Here is a 23,848-nt window from a genome sequence, read left to right as displayed (position 1 = left end):
GCTAGAGCAGGGGCTGTGTTTGCAGAGCAGTTACTCAGGTGCCATCCCCAAACAGTATCATGGTTATATTTATCCAGAGGAATAGGGTGGTTGGAAAACCAGGTAATGCAGCTACCACGGACCATGCAGAGAAACATACAGCAGGACACACCAAATGATACCGTCGGCTACTTCTGTCAAGACTAATGACTCAGGGCTGGCTCTGAAAGACGTAAGCAAATGCCTTTGGGTCTGCTCAGGGGTCCTGTCACCAAGCTCCAGGGGTGGGAGATCTTACCTGTGGGGCAGCTGCAGAGGAAAGGCCCATCCAGCTCTGCACAGAGCAGTCCATCAAGGCTTGTTGCTCATGCTCAGACACACTGTGTAGCTCCACTTGCACTTTAATCCCTTCGCACAGGTACTGAAGGGCTTTATAATCAACTGGTTGTCAATAGCACACAGGTATAAAGCAGCAGGAGATGGCGCCCAAGAACGTGAAAGACCAATGCAACTATTCGCGTACACCATAACTGCCTTCTGTTTGTTATACAGGCATACTTCCCAATACATAGCTCCCGATATTTATTAGCTGCCTAAAAATAGGACAATGTTATGATGAAGAGTAGTACCACCCACCTGGGCCCATGTCACTCTGCTCCTGCAAGGAGGTGGCAGGCTCCTTTTGCAGGCAGGGCTAGTGCAGTTGCGTTGGCCTTCTCAGCAGCTCTGTCCTGCACAGGAGCCCCTTGTTACAGACATGATCTAAATACACAGAAATACTTGTTATCTGCTGCAAGATACTCACACGCTTGTCTGAAGGGTGAGAGATGAAGTGCTAAAGCACAAGAGCCAGTAAAAAATACACTTTATTGGTATAATTTGGGCCACGAAAGTGGTGTCCTTTAGGCAAAAGAATTATGGAATAAGTACATGTAGTCATTGTAGTTTTTAATAGTCGTTATTTTTCCATGGCCATAATATTAATATAAATTAAATATCATATAGGTATGTCAATAGGTTATTGATAGTTGCTCTGCCAATAGTTTCAGTCCTGAGCCATCCAAACTAATTATTGCTCTGAAACATAAAAAGGCTAAAAAGATTAAAAGAGAAGGCCAATAATGCAGCTTCCTTTTTCATTTTCAGTTAAGGATTAAAATACAGGCTTGCTTGGGAAAATAGCATTTCAGTGTCAGCTATGTGATTTCAGTAGGGTCTGTTGAAGTAATTCTATTAATGGAGTTGTACAAAGTTGAAACTGGTTTTTCCTGCCTGGAATAAAGGGATGTATCCCAATAAAGGTTTCACCCTTACAGCTGTATTCAAGTTTCAGCAGTTGGTACTGTTGTGTAGTTTTATAAGATACTCCATTGTGGTGCGATTTATAATAAAGTGGGTGAACCCCTGCACCCCCAACTGCAGATTTTAGGACATGGAGAATGACTTTTCCAGTTAATACTCTATTATTCAAAATGAAGATTTAAATTTTGAAACTGTAATTTAGACTTTCTGTCTATCTCTGATTTGTTTCCACGATCCCAGTCACTAAAGAGTCCTGTTGTCCTGCAGATAATAACCAATAACATATTTCAGACACATGCAGTAGACCTTACAATATACTGCTACAGATAACAAGCTCCTGCCAGAAGAAGATGCTTCCTGACCTTTGTCATTTCTGAATGAATTGTTGCTCTGTTTATCAATTCTGCTTAATACAAAGGGCTAATTATGGCTATTTTTCCCCACCTTTACTGAATATATTTATGATTGCTGTAAAAATACTCGTCATTGTCTTGCCTTCTGAAAAAAAGATATACATATTATCCATCACCATCTCAGTAGAAGTGATTTAAATAACTGTGATGATTAACTGTAGGATTTTACATTGATTTAACAAAAGCATTTATTCCTATTCAAAAATCTATTTCACAGCTTTAATCAGTGGGAAGTGTAGGGGAGATGATCCTCTCCAGCTTCTGTTCCTCTCCCTTATTGCTTTCGTTACTTTTCAGGAGCTGCCTTCTTTGTAAGTACTAAATGATTTTGTTGAAGGGGCACGGCGACGCCAGGCCCAGGGCGCTGATGTGTTAGTGCTGTAGCTGCACCCAGTGGAAGGAAGCCAAGCCTCCCCCAGCACCACAGCTGACATGTATGGTATGAAGGGGTGGAAGGGTGAGGGTTCTGTACCCTCAGTAAGGGTATTTGTTGTAATCCTCCGCAGGCTGAACGTTAGGAGAGATTTGATCCCTTCAGGTATACAGTATCATGCTTGGGATTGTTTTTTATTCATACGGCTTACCTAGAGAAGTGGCAGTTTCCAGAACACCAGAGCAGAGTCTTCCTTGGTTGCTAGTTGAGGACTGACAGGACTGTGCACTCTGACTGCAGGTGGTGGCAGCTCCCCAGCTCACCAGCAACGATCTCTCCCATTTTCAGGCTTGCTTTCCCTTAGCACTGGGCTGAGCTACTTCCTGAATGGATCAGCCTATGCTCAGTCCCGTGCACGTGCTTGATGCAGAAAGCTACATACGTTTAGGGTACCACAGAACTCACACTATTGCAGAGCACTTTGTAGCACAATGGGGTACCAACATACACATACCTACCGCAGAGTATTTGCTTATGGAAAAGAAACCTTTCAAATTTAGAATCACAGTAATTCAGCTAATTGGGGCTCCAGTGGTAACAAGCTTGTAATAAGCTCCTTCCATGGCCATCAGTTCCTCATGAGTGCCCCTTTCAATGACGAGTCCTTGTGACATCACAGCAATGATGTCAGCATTCTGGATCGTGGACAAGCGGTGGGCAATGACGATGCAGGTACGCCCTTCTCTGGCCTTATCCAGCGCTGCCTGCACAGTCTAAAGGCAACAGACAAAGTGTCAGAGTGAAAATATGCAAACCAAATTGGGGCTCAGAGCTGGAGAAATCCGATTGTTTCAGATTAATTAACAGTATTGTGCAAAACCGTATTTACCGTAACTTGTAAAAGTGACTATGAGGCTAAATCAAAGGTTATGTTTCTGGTGTGCTCAGCTGGGTCATGAACTCAGTTTATTAGCAGTACAAAGAAGGGACAGGTAAACAGACAGCAGTAGAAACTAAGGCAGTCCTTTATTCAGCTGACATGCTGAATGTCAGCTCAGTGTGGATATGTTTTTAAATTTCCACCATTTCTCTAATCTCTGAATGTAACCAAGCTACGCAAATTATGGCCCAAGTTCTTAGGCCCCTCACTGCTGTTTTTATTGAATATTCAGGCTCATCATTCACACGCTTGAATACATTTTTGTTTGGTTGGGTTTTAATGTGCAGAAGCTATATATATGAAACATTCCCACTGCATGCTTAGAAACCCAGGGAATTAGTATGGACATTTCTGAAAAAGTGCTGCCTCTCATTGGCAGTCTAAGAGCCCTTGTAGCTGGCTGCTGTTTTTTATAGCTGTGCTTCCTGGAACATTAAAGGTATAAGTGCTGAATTAATAATGTGGAATAATAACGTTGTGGTCGTGTAGTGGAGTACGTCGGGATGTCTCCCTAGAACAGAAAAAGGCATTGTACATTGTAAGCCACAGTATTAACAACTTGCCCTTACTGCTTTTCACTGCACATTTACCTTTTCACTTTCTGTGTCTAAGGCAGATGTAGCTTCATCCAGTAATAAAATTTTAGGATCTCGTATGATGGCCCTCGCTATAGCAATGCGTTGTTTTTGCCCACGAGACAGCTGGGATCCTTGAGCCCCAACATTGGTTTCGTATTTCTGAAAAATATACAAAAGGAAGATTTTTTTTAAGGTGTAAGCAAATACATCAGTACACAACCTGAAAGAAGAGCATGAGGAGAGAGGCAAGAGCACTGTCCATTGCTGCCTCCTCCTCCTTAAAAATGCAGAATACTGTACAAATGCAGAAATACTGTATAATTGATACACAGTTTTGGGGAGACATTTTCGAGCCATGCTTTGCAGTGCGCATGGCCCAGGGGCCCAGGCAGTACAGTGATGGGCCTGGAAGAAAAATTTGATAGCAAGATGTTGGCTGCTTTGTCTGAGACAAACAGACCCCCATCATAGGTTTGGGAGAAGAGGCTAAAAGTGATTTAAGGGCTTTCTGGACAAGTGTTTTGTTTGGGTGCCTAAACGGCATCCGTACCTTTTATGTTCTTCTGATTTGTATTTACATGATTTCAGTGAATTTAAATACTTATTAAGTGCACATAAGCAGCCAGCTTCAAGTATTTTTGTCTAAATATCATGCCCTAGTCACAAGGCAAATCTCCCACAGCTGGGAACAGGATTTATATTTCCTGACTCAGTGTAACATTTTGACGGCTGAACTGTGCTTCTTCTTTCTTGTCCATGGCTTTGAAAAATCTTCCCTTTTCTCCTAGCTCAGAGTTGTAACTGCTGGTTTCATTTTTATAAATATTTGCCTACTGCGTAAAAACCCAGTCGCGACTCACGCCCACGCTCTCAGGAACATAACGAATGGTCATGATACCCTCCTTGCTCCTACTGTTATGGCTGTAAAATTAAATAAAAGGTATATGTGTGCAGCAAGTTTAGCTGGGTTTGGAGCAACTCCCAGCTGCAATGAACACCGAGCAGCCTATCTGTAGTTCCACAGCCAAGGCCTCACGGGTACTTACATCAGGCAGTGACATAACAAAATCATGCAGCTGAGCCTTCTGGGCCGCTTCTATGACTTTTTCCATCGCCGCCTCTTTGGTGTTATTGCCATATTTGATATTATCAGCAATGCTGCAGTCAAATAGCACAGGCTCCTGGGACACTATTCCAATTTTTGATCTAAGAAACTGTACATTTATTTTCTTGGTGTCGTGTCCATCTATTAACTGCCAGGAAATAGGAGAAAACTTGAAACATTCCAAAACAACAACCTGCAAAACCCAAATAGTTTATAGCAAAACTAAATGATTTGACCTTATTACTAAAATGCAAACACTACTGATTTAAAGTGATGTGGAGAATCTACTTATATTTGACTCCTTTGTGCATGAAGTGTATTTTCTGGGTATGTCTGTGATATGCCAACACTAGACCATTTGCTTAATCTTAAGTCCAAGTGAACTAATTAATTGCGTAAGGTTAGGTACATGCTTTGTTGCCTTCCTAGCATAGTGATCACCACACTTATTTTTTCCAAAGAAAGAGAAATCAAACTACATGGTTAAGTATTCACATGAGAAAAAGATATAAAAGCTTTTTAAGCGATCAGTAATTGAATAACTGGAAGTTAAATCTGGACAAATTCAACCTGCAAAGAAGCTGCATGTTGAAGCTATATATTTAGGGATGTTCCAGACTCTCTGTTGCTCCATGCAGATTTGATTTTTGCTTATGCTCCCACAATGTATGCCACACGTTATATGTTTCATACAGGAGCTACCAAGGTGAATGCGTACAGCCTACATAATGCACAAAGGGTACACCGGAGGCTTGTAGTATTCTGATCTTGCCTGAATACCTCTGAGATGATACTCGGGAATTGTCCAAACAGTCCATATTTGTTTGAGAAGGAGCTGAAGCCCCAAGCTACATAAGTATGTGCCACTACTGCTAGGCTGCACAGCAGGACACACTCAGAAGAGTCCTTCTAGCATTGCTGAAAACAGCACACGAACCATGTTTCCTTTGCTTACCACACTTCCTTTCTCAGGGTCATAGAAACGCTCCAGAAGCTGGACACTGGTGCTCTTACCACAGCCGCTACTTCCAACAAATGCCAAAGTCTGTCCAGGCTTAACATCTACAGAGAGTCCTTTCAGGACCTGAATATCAGGCCGAGAAGGGTATGTGAATTTACAGTTAAGAAATTCAATGCTTCCCTTGAAATCATCCTGGTGAAAAAAAAAAAAAGAAAGATGCTACAACAAGCTCAAGCTCAAAATTGAGTTCTAAAGTACGAAGTAACTCTTCCTCAGATTCCATTCTTGCATCTCTTATTTAAAACATGACATTTGTGCTTGTGAAATTAGCCCGGAAAGCATTATAAGAACCATACTGGGGTAGCTGTCCTAGAGGTGAAGCCATTAGTCACAACACTGTTGCTCTTCTTACACTTCCCCATACTGCACTGGTCAGAGGCATCAACTGGAAATGGGATTGCCTTGCAAATGGGTAAGTTTTTTATTTTAATCCAGACACTGTGTAAGTAAGTGTAAATTTGGTGATAGTCCAAATAATACATTTGTGCAAAAAGCTGGATTTGGTAAAAAAAAAAAAAAAAAAAAATCAATTTACCTTTGCAACGTTAAAGCAATACATGAATTCAGGTCAGTTTTTCCAGAACTCTTAAAAAACTCTATTACAAAACTCTGAAGGGAGTCAAGATACTTCATTTTCATGGTTTGAAGTAAAAAACCTAATGTATTTAATTCATAACAATTATTTCAAGTTTTCGTTTAATTCTGAAAAAAAATAAATGAAAAGTAAACTGTTTGAATTTTCTGGGTCTGACTTTTCAATTAACCAAAAATTGAGCATTTTCATTTTGTCTGACGCAAAGATGATTTGCCCCCTTGTGAACACCCTCAACATTTTGATGTGAATGGAAAAAAAGCCTCCATTATAAGCTAGCGATAGTCAGGTTTATGTGTGAACTGTAGAGCAGAAAGAAAAAACATGGTATTCTGAGTCATCCAAATTGGTCCTATTCCAATTTACAGTTTTACACTGACAAATTCCTAATAGCTGCACTTTAGATTACTCTTGCTGTCTAGTACAGAGCTCGCTGCTTCCAAAAGAGCAAAGACAAGTAACAATTATACAATCAGCATAACCTTTTTGTAAAGCAGTGATCCTCATTGACTTACAAACCATTAGTGCAAATTCAATGCTTATATTAAGCTGAATGACATCACAAATTGCTTATCTCTGCTCTTACCCATTTTTCCCCTTTTTCACTGTAAACACTGATTTTAGGAAGCCGATCGACCAGTTGAAAAAAGCGTGCAGCAGATGTTTTGGCTTTAGCATAGTTTGGGGTATAGGAAGAAGCTCTTCCCAAAGCAGTTCCACTGGTCACAATAGCAGAGATCACCCTGCGGGGAAGGGGGACACGGTCATTCTGGGGAAGCCATCGGGAAACTGAACGCTACACTGAGACCAGCGCTTCTGGAGAGGAGACTGTTTCTGGCTCCAGGCAGGCTCTCACCTGAACACAAAGCTGTAATGGAGTCCTTCAGTGTCAACTAGAAATCCTCCATATCTGTAAGAGACAGCGTTGGCAATGAACACTATGCTCTGGGCAAAGCCAAAGCAGAGTCCGTAAACATGTGCTTTTTTGATTGCAGCTCTATAGGGCATATCTAGGTGCTTCTCAAAGTTGCTGATAAACATTTTCTCTTTCCCTATCCCAGCGACAGTCCTGATGTTAGAGAGGGCTTCACTGGAAATCTGAAGGAGGGGAAAAAAAAAAAAAAAAGTGGGTAAAAGCTCCTAATTTTTACTTGGAAAAGTAGAGTGTGCTCTTTCACAAATGCATGATTCTTTCATGAACACAGGGCACTAATGCCATATATAAATTGATTCAGATATGATACAGACTGGCCCAAACATCAGCCAACCTAAAGAGAAACTTTCCTACAAGCAATTATCTACTAAAATCCTCAAGAGTAATGCTCTGTCTGCTCCACCAGAGCTAAGCTACTGTAAGCACACTTAGGAAATTGGGCACATGCTCTCACTTGTGAGTTATTTCACGTCGTGTGAATAAATGGGACATGCACAAAAACAAAAATGGTTTTAGGAACAGTTATTCTTGATTGCATGCATTTATTAATTAAAGATGTTTATTTCAATTATTTTATTTGTTTTACTTATAGCAATATCAGGGAAAGAGTTAGAAAGGATGCTATCTCCAACTTCTGTTTCATAAATTAAAACCACCTGAATTTACTGTTTCCTCACCTGCTCATCCTCCCTCTTTCTCTGGCTTATGTCCAAAAAGCCTGATGAGATGGAACATATAAATGGAGATTGATTTGATACACCTTGATTCCTCTAATGTCAGTGACACAATTTCCAGGATTTTTACCTTGTACATAGGCAAAGAGTAAGCAAATGCTTGCTTATGTACATAGAAAAATGCAACACAGGAAATTATGAGATAATCCCCATGGAAATTTCTCTGGAGCTTTAATTAATTATAGGCTTTATATTGTGCTTTGTTAGCAGTCAGAATTTGGGTTTCTGTCCCAAAAAAATAGCACTACAGTTTCATCTGTAGAAGTAGATTGACAGTTTGTTTCATCCTAATTTCAGCCTACTTAAGTAATTTTATTAAGAAATTGGTTTAAAATGCTGTAGTTTGCCTGGACTTCGATAGTAGCTTCATAGTGTGACACTTTCCTTTGGGAAGCAATAGTCTGCTATATGGCTTATGAGTGTTTTCAGCATGTAGGAAGAAATCTGAATATAAATCATTAAAAATATTCCATTCGATTTCAGGGTTTTTTCCTGGCCAAAATTAAGAGTCAAATCTCATGCATTAACGTACAATGTGAAGGAGCAGATAAGTAGCTACTGTGAATTGGATTGTTCAGACTGTGCTTTTCCATGTTTAGCATGGCTGATGAGCAATCACTGTGGAAGAACTCAGAGTGTTTAGCATTTGGATGCAGTGCTGGCAAATGAATTAGAAAATAACACCAGACATAATCAGTCATCGCCAAAACTGCTGAAGCATGAGTCCCTTTTCATCCCAGCCTCTGGGTCCTTCTGTTGAATAAAAGCTGATGCCTTGACTCATTAGTCAAGTTTCTCTCCTTGTCAAGACAGTATTTTGATTTACCACTTTTCGTAAATAATTAAACCATTCTGAACATGGGCAATTGGTTAGGTCTTAATTCTTCCTTGGCTTTCTGGAATTGAAGATTATTCCTAACAGCACTCAACAGTGGCCCACAAATGTATTCATTTGATTAGTGATACCAAAGTCAAGTGATAGTAATTCACGTAATACCTTTTGTGCATTTAAAAAAATAAAATGCCAGACATCTGCATGATTTTAAGTTCTATGCCCCCAGTCATGACATGCTTCTTTAAATCACACCCAGAAATGGGAATTGGGAGCTGAAGATTTTCTTCTTCAGAAATCAAAAGCGGGGTGGCAGGCTGAGCCAACTGCCGCAGGCAATGGGAAAGAAACAGCCAGTAGATGCAGAGCTGAACAGGGCAAAGGGCTCCAGTCCATGTGTTTGCTGCACAGATTAAAGTCAAGAGGAGGCTGAAGATGGTTGAGAGCTCAGATGGGTAGAGGGAAGGTTCAGATGGGGCAGGGTAGAAGGTGGGATGGGTAAGACATTTGGTGGGCAGGACTTTAATGTAGGATGGGGGAGGAGTGGGAACACTGCAAGAGTCATTTTAGGATGGGCTAAAGTAGCTTTGCAGAAGGAAATTCTGAGGCTTTGAGAGGATCTGCAAAGCTTACTTTTTCTCATGCTAGAAATATGGCAGCCTAAAGCAGGGGAGAAGGCTCAGGCATTACTCTGAGCGGGGTAACCTGAGGTAGTCTTCCTCATGTTACCTGTCTTCTAAATTCCCTGCATTTCTGATGCAGTTCAGTTTCTGCACAGTTGAACTAGGTATATTTAAAAAGTATCAGGTTCTGGGTCATGTGCCAGAACTTAGTGACCCACAACTAAGGTCAAAGGAGTTTGAGCGTTTCAACACTGCAGACCTGCATAGGAGTGAACTCATGAGAAAATGGCATTCCTTTCTCTTGCGTCCCTACCTTTTCCTTGTTTGGTACGTGGACTGGAAGTCTGCTCAGCCAGTGCAAACTACATAAACCTATACTCAGCCTTCGAGGTGAGCCAGTTCACAGCATAGTCACAGGGCATCGACAAATAGGCATTTAAATAAAACCTGACAAAGGTGAAACAGGCTGCTGAGAGATTTGTGTCTGACAATTAGGTCCAATAACTTTTGAAAAGTCAGTCACATTCCATGCAGCAAGTGCTTTTGCAGTTAGGGAGTTTCAATGGTTTGACAAGCTGAAATACTACAACTTATTTGCAAAACATTGCCAGTTACATTACATTTGAATTACTGATGGTCCCAAGTGCCTGATTTTTCAACTACCCATGACTGCAAATATAATTAGTTTTTAAATAACATTACCTGTCCAGTAGCTTCCAGCGCTTTCTTGTCCTGAGAGGCAAATCCTGTCAGCATTTTAGCCTGCACAGCTCCAGATAAGGCCAAAAACGGCAGGAAACACAGTATAACTAAACTCAGTTTCCAGCTGAAGTAGAAAGCAATGATCATGGCCACCCCAATGTTGGTAAAGGAATTCACAATCATTCCTATCTGTGATCCAGTTGCCTTCAAAGAAAAGAAATGGAGATGCTTGACTTGTACTCCAATAGTAACTTCAATAATCTTTAAATAAACTGTCCTATAAAACTTTAGAAAACTTGAAATTATATTAAAATATCATAAAGCACCAACTGCTGCTGACTGCACTGGAATTTAGCCAGTTTGGATATACTGTTTCCAATTAATTTTATCAAGAGAAGGACTGCAAATGACCAATATTCCTTTTACCCACCAAACCTTCCACTGAGAACCCAGAAAATTGTTTCTAATGGTTGTGAGAAAGATAATCTAAGTATTGAAATTAGTTCCCTGGGGAATCACTCATCTGAATACTCTGTTTAGCCCCTACATTTATCCATCTAGATTTAAATAATGAAGAGAACCCTTTTGCAACTTAACTATTAACAACGAAGTCTCAACTGTGCTAAAATGAGTGAGGAACATCACTGAGAAAGGATGAATTAAAGTTGCATTTCTGCCTGTCTCTTTATTAAGGAAAAATTTTAAATACACCTTTGACATCACCTTTATTGAATGCATTCATCTTCTCCTTACGTACTTCAAGAACACTATTCTTTGTAATAAACTTGATTTATTTACTCAAAAGTTATCTTCTTTCATAGCAGTGAACAGCAGCCCTAAATAGGAACTAGGTTACTATGTATTAGAAAAAAATATACGTTTGATATCCTTGATCATTTTCAGTCAAATTCATTTGCAGGATGTGAACTTGCAGCACAAAATGCTCATCCTCTGACCTGCAGCAATAGGGCAAGGTGCCTTGGGCCTGGCCACGGTGGAAGGTACACCTCCCAGCTCTGCCGAGGCTACCAAAAGGAGCAGCCATAGGGCTGCTCCCACCTGGATCCTGCAGTTCTAGCATCCCCCACACGCACCAAGAGTCCACTTACTCCTGGTGCAGATGTAGACATTTTCAGACCCCAGACACTTGCGTGCACCTTCTCACCCGCAGCTCACTCTGCAACAGCAGCAGTTGGCTAACTGCTGTGTCAGGCAGTGAAAGGTGGAGGACACTGCTGCTCACGTAGCTCTGGTTTTTTCCCCCAGAGCTGTGGGTTGAATGGCTGTGCCCCACAGCTCTACATGTGCTTAGAACAAAGATGTCCCTTAGGAGGCTATTAAATGGTTCAGTCAGTGTTTTACAAGTTTGTTTATTTCAATTAAAACATGTCCTGTAAGGACTGAGGAGGTTTGCAGCTGGTTTCTCTGATTCTGTAGAAATTGCTGCTGACAGGGGTTTGGGGAACATCTTTTCTCATTTGCCTTTTAAATTCTTAAAACTTCTACTAGTAGTTTTTAAAAACCAACCTATCATGTTCAGTCAAGCTGAAACAGGACAATTTTTGTAACAAAGAAATCTGTATGTTTCCTTCTTTTCCAGAAAATTGCTTGCATTGGAGCCAAGTAAAATGGCATCTGACTCACTTCTACCAAAGCATCAATTCAGATAGGTAACATTTATAGCTCAGCACGATTTAACCCTCACCCACTAAGGAATATAACGCATGGAGTTAGTGGTTCACTTTCCCAAACAATGTCACACTGAAACTGGCTGCATGATTCCCCAGCTGGAGCACCAGCCAGTACTATAAACTGTTTTTTCAAGTGGACTGTCAGTTTAAATCAAAACTGTCACAACAAGCACAATACCGTGCTGAAAACTGGAAAACATGATTAGTGATAAATGTCACTAAAATACTAGTCTGACATGTTTTTGAAATAAACACTTAAGCGTTGTGGCAAACAGCTAATTCATCTCCAGAAAAAAGAAGTTTAAACTTCTGCACTGGATGCTCCTTCCCATTCCATTGATGGTCGATATTTTATTGATTTTTGTGTTTTTCTTCTGGTAATACAGGCAGGAATAATGGCCAGTAAATTGGGACGCTACTTGTGCTTTTAGATAAATACAGTGATAATAGTTCCACGTTGACAGTCTCTGATACATAGAAATAGCTTAATTGACTGACTAAGGATTGATCTACACTGACCTCGCTGGTTGCATGTGTGAGAGACGGAAAGAGTTAATGTCTCAAACATTGTGGTGGGGCAAGTTCTGCTTAAAGACAAACCCTGCACAGCAAGGAACCAAGGTGAAAAGCCCATCAGCTCAGACATCAGCAACAGGAGAGGGAGGGCGTGCTGGAGGGTGCGCAGCTCCCTGTTCTGATAAGCTGTTCTGATACAAAGATCAATCAATGGCCATGTCTGCAGGGAAGGAGAAGTTACTCCACAAACGACTCCCAAGTCCAAAGGCTCACAAACTGCTCATAGGTGCCTGCCCAAAAGAGGGGCAAGGATGATAAAAGGACACAAACTGAAGCCCCAGGCGCGCAAGCCCACCGGCACTGGACCCCTCGGCTGACTGAACTAATGCTGGACCCAGGACCGGTGAAATCTTTCTCTCTTCCTTTTTCTCTATCTGTCTTCTTCTCTCTTTCCTTTTCCACAATCCCTACACCTCATCCGTTTCAAGACATAAACCGTTGACCAAGTCTGAGACTAAGAGTGGATCCAGCCACCCCTGGGCCATTCTCTGAGGAGTCGTCTAGAAAGCAAGGGGGTCTGCTCTGAACCTCGTGACTCAATGGGAGGGATCTCCTTGTTGATGTATATACATCTCCTGAATTGATGTATATGGTTACCCTGGGTTACACGGTTTACAGAAGTAGTCTTATGCCAATTCCTGTTGTGAGAAACCCTGCCACCTACTACCACGCCTCCCCAGTTCCGTTTGCTTCTGTCATGAATAAAATCTTTAACTGATCATTTGGTGTCATTTCACCTTAATTTAGCCCGAGGGAATTTCGAATTAAACACGACTCCCTAGTTTGTCCAGTCTGGGTCGTGACAGCATGCTAGCTAATTTCTGTGACAATGTGCCAAAATAGGCCTTCAATCAGTGCTTATAGTAAAATGATTCTTAAGCTACCAGGTCTTACCCCTTGGACCTGTGAGGCATCTGTTGCAAGTCTTGTAGTCAAAGCACCAGGGCTGTTCTTCTGGTCATCAAACCAACCAATGTCTTGCCCTAGCATAGCCTGGAAACCAATTTTCCTTAACCGTCTTGTAAGCAGCTCACCAGACTTGGCAAAGGTGTATCCCTGGGGTGTGTAAGAATAAATACAAATATTGTACAGAAAGAGATACCCACAGAGTAAGGGATCAGAAACAAAATTTACCCATACTGGACTGCTATTACCTGTAGAAACTGTGTGAAAAATGAAAGAATTCCAACAAAGACAAAGAGTAGGCAGACACCATTGATCTGGATTCTTCGTTCTTCTTCATCAAGAATGGAGAAGGTCTTTGAAAAAAAATGGGTGGCGTCATATTAGAAGTGTCAGTTTTGCTGTGTGTGAAGTTTGTTCATGACTCCCTATTGCCAAGTGCAGAGGCCCAGCCTAGAACCAAAGCCAGAACACAGAGCTCTCCCTCACCCCTTGCAAAGGCCTGATTCCTTATTTTTCCTAAGGTGAGCCTGGGTACAGCATAACGCTTTTTACTCCTATTAAACAACAAGTTTATTATACTCAGTGTCTGCATGTACTGCTATTACTCGTTGCCCATCCCTAGTTATAATTAATCAAACCTTCCCCCACTCTAAACAAGATCCAGTGTGATACCCAGAGGATAGTAATGAAATAAATAGCATAGCGACAAAGCAACAGTGCAGCAGCTCCCTTACCTCCTCTCTAATCTGTGCCAATTGCAACTTTAGTCTGTGTAATAATTATACCCTAGCATGACTCTCCTTGCACAACACTAACAAATGCTAGAAGTAGGCTTCAAGAGGAACCTATTGTCTTTTACTGAAGGACTGTGGATACGAGCTATTTGCTTACTGCTGGGTACTTGAGAAAAAGCACTAGTGCTTAAAGTACAGCACCTCCACCCCATTCCGCTCCAGTCACAATGGTATTTTCCTTTTATCGCTTGTTCTTAATACCTGGCCTCTTTCAACACCTGCCAGCATTACTGGCTGCTGCTGAAGTAGTGGTCCAAATCTAAGTAGCCATCCTTTAGCAATTCCTTTCAGTCAGAGCCATTGATATGTAGGTCAGTTAACCTACCTGAAGTTGTTAAACTACTTCTGCTACTTGCAGATATAAGCCACAGCTCATGTTTGTACTTCTCCACTAATCTTAAGTTAATTCTAATTGGATTTCACAGGTCAAAATTACTATAAATTGACCAATCTCTCAATCTGTTATCTGTAAGGTGTAATTAAAAATAACCTGCGCATTCGACATTTCCTTAAATCAAAACCAGCTTAAATTCTTCTAGGTAAGTATTTAACGGTAGAAAGAGAAGAAGGAATTTTCATTACAGCTGCAAAATATAAAATTCTACAAAAATAAACTTAAGAACTAGTCTTAAAAGGTCAACTCAAGTTATTTACACTTCAAAGTGAGCTATGCATCAAAGTAACAGAGAGGAATTAGAGCATGAATTTGAGAAAAAGAAATAGCTGCTCTCTAGTGGGAATTCCACTTCAAGTATTTTAACTTTGTACATCAGTACCTTCGCAACAAAATAAATCCTGCAAAATCCAAAATGGTAATATCAAGACGGCACTTATTGTTTCAAACTAAAAGCTGTTCCAATGCCGTGCTGTCTTATCAGTAGCAAGGCATATTACTTTCTCAGATTAATCTTTGTTTAAAAAAAAAAAAAAAAAAATCACTAGGCATGTTTTAATCTGCCATAATAAGAACAAAACATATAATGGTTTGCTGCTGTTCCTATCCCCATAATGAAACCCACTGTACATTTAGTAATCCATGTTTGATCCTGAATTGAACAGGCTGTGAGCAGATTTCATCTATCTCTGTAACTTACACATCTAGAAAAGATACCGCTGTTGGGGGGGGGGGGGGGGGGGGGGGCGTGGTTTTGGGTTTTTGGGTTGGTTTTTTGTTTGTTTGTTTGTTTTTTCCCCTGTAGGAAGTATTCTAGTTAAACACTTGGTCTGAATGAGATACAAGGTGAACTCAGTGCATGCATAAACTGTGTCCTACAAGGATTCTGTATTTAGAATTGCTGTGGTGGTATTTTCTGTATCATCATGGTATGCAATTTCTAGGCATGAACGGGAAAATGCACTTCACAGTAGCAGTCATGCCACATGCATAGCTAGCCTAAAACATAACCAGGGGAATAACTACTTATCATTGTGAACATTTGTTAACATGTATGTCATGTTAATTACAGTGCTGTGGTACTTTTTCATATGAAAAAACATCAGCAAAATCTCTGTTGAAATGAATAAGAATTCTAATGAGTAAAACTAATAAACAGTATGATAAACACAGTATGTGATGGATCACAATAAATATATAATTGTGAACTGGGATGAAAAACATTACTCTCCAGAGATGCTGATGGCTTTTTCACAAGTGATTTGCGTGCTCTCTCTGCACAGTCATCCAGAAACACTGGGATGGCCCCATACATGGGTTGAACTTAACATTTTTTCTTTTCACACTTTGAAATTTTTCTCTCTAGTTGAATAAATAAATACCAAATACAAGACTGAGCATTGAAATGAGAGATAAACACTTGCCCTAGGACCCTACAGTGAGTCCCAGTAAGTATTTATGCTTGTTATAAATAAACTTTTGTTCATTGCTTCTATATGGCTAGATGGTAGGCAAGATTATGTAGGAGCCTTCATTTCAAGACAGTCAAAGGCAACACAGTTCCTGATTTCAGGGAGGCTGGATCCGTATCCATGCTTATGAAAGGTGCTCATGAAAAGGGAGAGTGCTGTGAGCCTTTGCTTTAATATTCTATCCATATCACCCACATTCAAAGTGGTTCCCCTGCTTTCTCTTATGCAAGAAACATGTTGTGAAAGGCCTTCCCAGTTCCTGTGGCCAGGCTTTCCACTGCTCCTAGATAAAGGCTGAGAGAACTGCAATGTCTGCAAGACACCTTCAGGGTTTCTGGTGAAGCCAGTTATTGGTCAGTCTGGGACTCCTATTGCAAGCTTTAAATTTAAGGAAGCATCCCAGCTCATGAAAAGCAACGGGCTGAAGTACATGCTTACACTCTCCCTAAACTGAGAGCAATAGCACTTTATAGTCCTACAGAAGGAAATGTGGATAACATTCATTGGGAAGAGATCTCTGTATTGCAAACAGAGCATTTTTTTTCACTTGAAAATCTGTCCTGTAAAATTGAACTATCCCATTCTGCAGCTATCCTAACATGCTCAGCTATGTTTTTGACCTATGTTCTTGATTTAAAAAAATAACACTGATTACAGTAACATGTAGCATGGACAATAGCATCAGGTCTATAAAAGGAAAGAGTCATTGCTGAGGTGTCCATGTTCAGATTCTATAAGTTTCAGCAGTCTTAGCGTGGACTATCTTTTACTGGGGCCATGGGTTACATGTCCAATAGCAGTCAGAGCACATCTTCCAGTTGAGTTTCAATGGAAAGGATCCATTTCCCATACTCTGAGACAGGTCCATAGTGGAAACCAAAGCATAGTAAGAAGCAACTACTGAGCAATTTGTTCCAAAGGTACACTTCTGATCTGAACTTATCAGAAGACATATCTACTATTATCCCATTCTTCATTCACTTTTGGGGATTAATTTCTGAGAACCTTCAAGGCAGACTTTGCGAAATTTATCCTTTCATTTCATAGCTGTGGGGATTTTTCCCCTCACTTCCCCAGCATATTGGTCCCAGAGTACAAGCCCACGTGTCTGTCACAACATCGTTGCTGATATTCAGACAGCTTGGAAAGCAGATGCATATTCCATCTGCCTGACTGCCTTGGCACCAGTCAGAAATGTTTTAAATTTATGAATAATGAAACACAGATGTTGGACTTTGCTCATGTTCATTTTGGCTTGTTTTTTTTCCTGCAGCCTCTCTCACTTGATGGACTGAGACCTTCAAGAGAAGGAATTCATCCTTGGCAATGAAGGCATTTAGCATCTTGCAGGACCTGGTGTCTAGAAAACCTCTCTCAAAAGGAATGCACGTAGCAATGTCTCACCTGCTGTCTAGTGAAAGCCACAGTCCTTGGCATGAGGTCTAGACACTCAAAAAGTGTTTGGAGGTGGCACACCTACTGCTAAAAGGCCAAGCACATGGATCAGGAGCCACTAAAGGGGTCAAGAGGGACTGGAATGTCTTTTGCTCTGCCCCACCCTGGATCTTAGCTAGCAAACACCAAGCTGCAAGTAAATGTGATTCAAAGTCCTGAGTAACTTCCCAGAGAGAAATGTCTAAGCCAAAACAACCTGCCAAAAAAACTAACAGCAAAAGGTCAATCTTTCTTTTGATAGATTGCTGGCACCGCTATTAGGAGCATTTTCTCAATCCTTTTCTAATCAGTAGCTCAGATGCTGAGTCATTCATTCATTCACTCTTTCCTGCCTGATAGGTTTTGGACCTCCAGTTGCTAGAAGATTGTCTGCCCTTTAGGTCATATATTCTTTGCCCACAAATGTACCTACCATGACCTAAACAAGTAAGTGGGAATCACAACACAAGTTTTATCCTATCTCAGGTGGGTACCCAAACCACAAAATGATAGTGGCATTCCCATTTTCTTCCCAGTGAATGTGTCATTACTTTACCCGATAAGAAACAGCATCAACAGAGGGGTTTTCTTCATCCTCCTAATTCTTGAAAATTTAGGACACTTTCCTTGCCATTAGTTAGAGCAGCACTGAATTTCTTCAGGCAGCCCCTCCAGTTTCCCACTAGCTTGGCAAATGTTTCCCCAAAAAGCTGTTTTACAAAAGGGGAAGCATCCTCTTTCTATTACAGCAAGTTTTTGAAGGAAAAAACAGTCATGGTTGAACTCTTTTCGAGCAAGGCCGTGGATTTTGATGGTAATGCATCCTTTAGTGAATGCCAAGGTTTAAAGCATATTCCTATGTCCTGCTTGTCTTCCAAACTTGTTGATGCAAGTCTACTTTTTGCTGGCAGCTATGAACCCTATTACAATTTTCTACCTCTCCCTGGACATTCTGCAGGGAGCAGGCAGCAAAGAGCTGCCTGAAATATATGAACAAAAAAAGTGAAGTATTTTTTGGATCTGATCCAAAGCTTTCTCAAAGGCTTGGCTAAGTCTGTAGAATAAAATTCTGCAGGGAAGAACCTCTGCATGTCTTTCCACTGCACCTGCACAAGGTACGCCTTGTCTCATCTAAAATAAACTGTATGCAAGTAATAAAAAATCACTCCCAACAGTTCCTGGAAAGTGAACAAGAGAGATAATGAAGAACACATGACAAATGCTAGTGAGTCTCCCCCTTCAAAGAGCTCAAATGATAGTGTGATGACAGTGATATAAATATCTCTACTGAATAATTGTTCATAGGCAAGAAGGCTAACCCCATTTACTGGACGAGATCTAAAGATTTTCCCAAAACATTTCAAGTTCTGCATCATACCTTCACTCCCCTCTGCTTCAGAGCTAAAACACACTTTAAAAGGTTAGCATAACGTACCCCAAGAATCTGACTGAATAACAAAGCATAGAGTGGACTGACTGCTCCGTTCACAGCTGCTGCCAGAGATCCAAGCACCATGTATGGCCATTCAGAGGCATTGTATTTCAAAATTCTGGTAAATGGTACAGGCTTGACATCTTCCTCTGCAACAACAGACTCCTAAAAAACCAGGTTGGATTTATGAAGCAAATGCACTCCGCCAGTGATGTTATCCCTTTGACAGTAAGATAAAATAGTCTGTTAAATGGTCATCTAGTGCCCAAACAGCTGCTCTAGCTTTGTACAGGAAGGGGCAATGGTGGGTCTTGGCTGCTGTCTGGAGCTCTTTTGTAGGGTTAGGGTGTCACGACAGGGTTACATAAATGATTACCTTTACTGTCCCTGGAGAAAAAGGGAGAGATTCATGCCTTGTGCAGCTCTACTGATTCCAATTTAAGAGGTTAATTACAACCAGTTTAAGATTTTCTGCCACTGAAACAGGCTGTTCCCTTTCTGCTACCTCCAGATGAGGCAGTGCCAAAACTTAAACTTCTTCCTCACAAGCGGCTTTTTGCATCACTCATGGTATCTTCTTAAATATTATTTTGAAGTATTGTGGGTGAACACACTGATCAGACTCTGCATCAAATTAACAGGTATGCTATATAATTAAAACAAGAGAGATTTCAGAGGCATAGCTGCATTCAGGCTTTATACATGCAAATTACGCCTCCCTTCTGTGAAACACCCTCAGACTATATGCTGAATTCCCATAATTATTCCCAGCAAGAGCAGAATATTCATCATCAAATTATAACCTACCCTGCAGTTTGATTTGTGCAGAATTTTTGTAACACTCAGTGTGCTGAGCCCTGCTCATCTCCCTCAGTTCATATGGCTGGAAATGCCCAGACAAAACAGACATTGTGAAGACCTATCTGCTAGAAATGTGCAAGGAGGAATGGGTGGAAGCATCTTGTATTTTCTCTCCCTTCTGAGCTAGTGCCAGAGTGACAGCACTAAGGCCCTCTATTTATCCACAGAATAGGCTTAGAAATAGCAAGAACAGTAACTTCTAACTGCTGCTCTCTGCACTGAACAACGTAGCCATGCAAATTGGTGCAGGGAGCTTCATAAGCACTTTGGAAACCCACTGTGTATATTCCTAGATATTCTGCATAATTTTAAGGCATGCTGTCTTTATTTTCTATGCCAGTTGATTGCACAAGGACACTCTCAGTAAAAGGACTCTGGGTTATGTTGCAATGAGAGTCTCTCTTTACACAAGTCTCCAAAAGATTTTGAGGCAAAAGTGAATTTACTCTTTATTGAACAAGAAGCAGTGTTGTTTGTATCACTGAGTGGCTGTTACATCTCACAGACTGAGCATTTGCTTTTTGTCAGTTACTTCAGCTTTTATGAATATGCTTTTTCAACTTAATCTACAACTTATATCAATTTACCAACAGGTCAAGCTCTGCTAGAAATTTTATAGGGACCAATAAGCATAACAGCCATCAAAATGCAGTCTAGGGTTTACACAAAGGATAAGAACTGAAGCTGTGGTTTGTTTAAGCAGAGAGAAGGATCAATCCAAGAAGACATACATATCTGCCAACAACTCCTATCACAGAGGCATATATATACAGGTTATCATTACCAAGTAATATAGCCTGTTCAGTTGAAAATTCAATAACAAACTATTAGACATGACCTTTTTTGCTCGTTCATCATCTTCTCCATGAGAAGGCATAAGATACATAGACTCTGCATGATCTCTTGCAATGGATAATGGAGGGTCAGGGACCACATTAGAGAGCTGAGATCTGGACCGCTGCCGAAGTGAAGCTCTGTAAAGAGGACAGAAATGGTTTGTTCTTCACAGCTCAGTAACACAAGACTTGCTTGCAAAGCAGGTGCAGTTTTCATATCAACTAAATCAGGATTCACTGAAGCAAATCATAGGAATCCCATGGACTTTTTCTTTCTTTTTTCTATGTTGTCTCATCTTCTTGAGACGAAAATATCCCACAACAGGGACAAATACTTTTCAAAATCATATTCCACCACCACCACTCAGATGTCTCATATGTACCCTGCACTGTGTATTTGTTAAGTAAAATTGTGGTGTATCCTACTATATTTGCACAAGATGTTTACACACCAAGTCAATTCACCATTATCACTATCAAGTAATTTGGTCCAGCAAAAAACGATGCTGAAGCAATCCACCTCTATCCCTGACGAAACATAACCCTGTAATGTAGGAGACATTCATTTGCCTTGTCTGACACAGGCTTGCCTGAAAGAAATAGTAAGCGTCTAGCTACAAGACAGTCTGGCTTGTAAAATGCTCTAACTTTCATCAAGTAAAAGCCATAATAAAAATGTCCTTGTACATTGCATTGATTTCTCAAGTAATTGCACAGCAAGTCATTTTTCAAGTGACTGCACTGAAAATGCATTAGGTAATACAAATATATGGCTGTATGGTAGTAATATTAAAAATGGAACATTAACACAGTAGACCAGAATTGGAGAGAAGGTACTATGGATAGAAAGGGGAGTAAAATTAAGAGTCTTGCTATTTATCCATGGGCCTTCAATCAGTAATGTATTGCCCAAGCTATTTCTTCTGAACTGAACTCTGTCTTAGCAAAATGCTTGAAGCCCTTCCACCCTCTCATACGCAACATACAGAGAAGTGAATCATTAGCACTATTGGGATTTTGGAATAGTGGGATGAAGCGTAGAGGTCTGGAAACATATTGGGATTTACAATCATTTTTAAGACTCACCGCAAACTGGCCTGATAGCTTCCTCTGCTGAATGACTGGACTTTCTCAAGATTTGGCTCAACCACGTTATTTTCTTCTGCTGTAAAATATAGTATATAGACCTCTTCAGTTTGTGCTAAAATTGAATACAACCGAAGTCCACTGTGGCTCTGCAAAAAAGTGCAGTGTCTCCAAGTCATAACTGGAATACTTTGTAGAAGGCAAGGAATGTAATACAACCTTGCTACTCAACCTACACGTACCACAAGTTTTATATTGGTACTTGACATGGTGAAGTTAACTGAATATTAACCCAAGGACCATCTCACTTGTGGTGTGACTGCTAAAGGCTGTTCCCTATTTTAGCACTGTAATTGCTCTCTTCTTTTAAGATAATCATATCCAAGGTATGATGCTCCACAAAAATACAACAGATCATTCTATTAGACCTCCATTTCCAGAAGCTTTGATTCAAATCTGCCTCTAGCAAAACAAATAGGGTGGTTTCAGCATACTCTGTCATTTGCTTGCATTTCAAATGCAGCAGCACTGGACTGTCAGCACTAAATGGAGCTATAAAATGATGGGTGTTGCAGGTCAGGATTAACGTTTCAGGGCAGATCTATATTAGGAAGGCCATTCAGGCATATGCAGTAAAAACACTTTGCCCAGTGCTATCAATGTATTACTTCTATGAATGCTAAAATTCAGCCATTAAAAAAAAAAATCATCTGCATTCTGTGGAATTTTACATCATTTTATAAAAGAAAACAAAACACGTACTTTCTGTTGCTTCTCTATTAAGTGCTGTGTCTCCTTTGCTTTGCAAGGTCACCAACATGAAATAAACCCCTTTCCTCTTCAAGAGTTCCTCATGAGTTCCTCTCTCCACAGCCTTTCCATGCTCAAACCCAACAATGACATCGGCAGCTTTGATGGTTGACAGGCGGTGAGCTATTGAGATTGCTGTGCGGCCAAGGCGAGCCTGACAGGGAACAACAACAGCTCCATTCCCAGAACAGCAAACAGAAATGCTTGGAACCAACAGTATGTAATCTAAAGTTTGGTCAAATCAACAGGAGTCTTTCTAGTGGTTTCAGCTGACTTTGACTTGAACTCCATCCATAGCCCATAGATGAGCATCTGTTTCTGAGCAAAGGGAGCTATAGATTTCAGTTAACGTCACAATGTATGAAAAAATTATTTTCTGTCAATAATACTAAGGTTCTACTTGTGCATATGAAACAGCTATTAAGAAAATCTTCTCACTGCTTTGTTGCAATTCAGCAGCACCCGCTGCAGAGTGCATTAAAAATAATTTCTGCCCTTTTAAGTCTGATTTATGCTATGCTATAGCAAACCTTATGAAGTGCTTCTTGGACAGTAGCTTCACTTTCATTATCAAGTGCTGATGTAGCCATATCCAGTAGCAGGATTTTCGGGTTTCGCACAAGAGCTCGAGCAATAGCTATCCTCTGTTTTTGACCTCCACTCATCTGGCTTCCACCCTCTCCAACATGAGTGTCAAATTGCTGTGTGGAGGAAAAAAATGAAAATGAAACAGGTAACAAAAAGGTCTGTTAACCTTCTGGTGAAGACATTGGTAAAATGTCTCTCAGATTTGTCCTGGGAGTAGACTTAAAAAAATATCGTCTTTGAAAGACACAAACATTATTAGTGCACCAGGTTCAAAGGAGAGCTGATGAAATAACTTCCTTCATATTGGACAACATAATTTTGCCTGAACTGGGGTTCCAATCCCAAGCCAAAAGTATGTACTGATAAAAAGCTGAAATGTTCTGGTTTGGCTCAAAACAACTCTATCAACAAATGCTGAAATGGAGGGGAAATGCCTGCCTACTCTCCATCAGATGACTCACCAGCAAACTTTCCATAGAGCTGGACTTGTCTGCTGATGGCCTGTGACTCATGAACACTGTGTCTGTGATTCGTGGACATCATACTCTGGTGGCATCAGGTTCAAGTAGAGAATTAAATAAACACATAAAGCCTAGCATCTCGAGAGCCAGGCTGATTATATTCACCTGGAGCCAAATCTTGTTTATTCCTCCATTTCCAGGAAATAAACAGGGGCCTTTACACAGTCTTTCTATGAATAGTTCCCTGGAAGCCTGGAAATGCATAGATGGAGGATAAAAATTATGTACTGACATTAGTTAATGGTACTTCAGTCCTGTCAATCAGATTCACTGTTGTAACATCTTCCTTTGAGAAGCTACTTGGCAAAATAACATTCTA

General features: G+C 40.6%; 1 protein-coding gene across 3 annotated transcripts in view; it reads right to left on the bottom strand.

Annotated features, from left to right (window-relative positions):
• Positions 1 to 827: 827 nt before the first annotated feature.
• Positions 828 to 23,848, bottom strand: part of ABCB11 (ATP binding cassette subfamily B member 11) — a 54,349-nt gene continuing 31,328 nt past the window's right edge. For 2 of the 3 annotated variants that reach the window (XM_030018651.2, XM_030018652.2), the window contains exons 16-29: positions 22,951 to 23,121; positions 22,373 to 22,574; positions 21,611 to 21,689; positions 20,527 to 20,662; positions 18,831 to 18,992; positions 13,550 to 13,654; positions 13,290 to 13,451; positions 10,129 to 10,332; positions 7,160 to 7,401; positions 6,890 to 7,046; positions 5,646 to 5,843; positions 4,632 to 4,838; positions 3,598 to 3,744; positions 828 to 2,840 (exon numbers count right to left, since the gene is read on the bottom strand). In XM_030018651.2, coding sequence (XP_029874511.1) covers positions 2,640 to 2,840; positions 3,598 to 3,744; positions 4,632 to 4,838; positions 5,646 to 5,843; positions 6,890 to 7,046; positions 7,160 to 7,401; positions 10,129 to 10,332; positions 13,290 to 13,451; positions 13,550 to 13,654; positions 18,831 to 18,992; positions 20,527 to 20,662; positions 21,611 to 21,689; positions 22,373 to 22,574; positions 22,951 to 23,121 — 2,373 coding nt within the window. In that variant the 3' untranslated portion in view covers positions 828 to 2,639. Of the gene's footprint in view, positions 2,841 to 3,597; positions 3,745 to 4,631; positions 4,839 to 5,645; positions 5,844 to 6,889; positions 7,047 to 7,159; positions 7,402 to 10,128; positions 10,333 to 13,289; positions 13,452 to 13,549; positions 13,655 to 18,830; positions 18,993 to 20,526; positions 20,663 to 21,610; positions 21,760 to 22,372; positions 22,575 to 22,950; positions 23,122 to 23,848 lie in introns of those variants that run through there. The other variant, XM_041124639.1, reaches the window with a different exon arrangement.

Source organism: Aquila chrysaetos, chromosome 6 (genome assembly GCF_900496995.4).
Source record: "Aquila chrysaetos chrysaetos chromosome 6, bAquChr1.4, whole genome shotgun sequence".
In the NCBI taxonomy this organism is placed as follows: domain Eukaryota; kingdom Metazoa; phylum Chordata; class Aves; order Accipitriformes; family Accipitridae; genus Aquila; species Aquila chrysaetos.
Note: the sequence above shows the minus strand (reverse complement) of the source record. Positions and strands in the feature narration are given on the sequence as shown.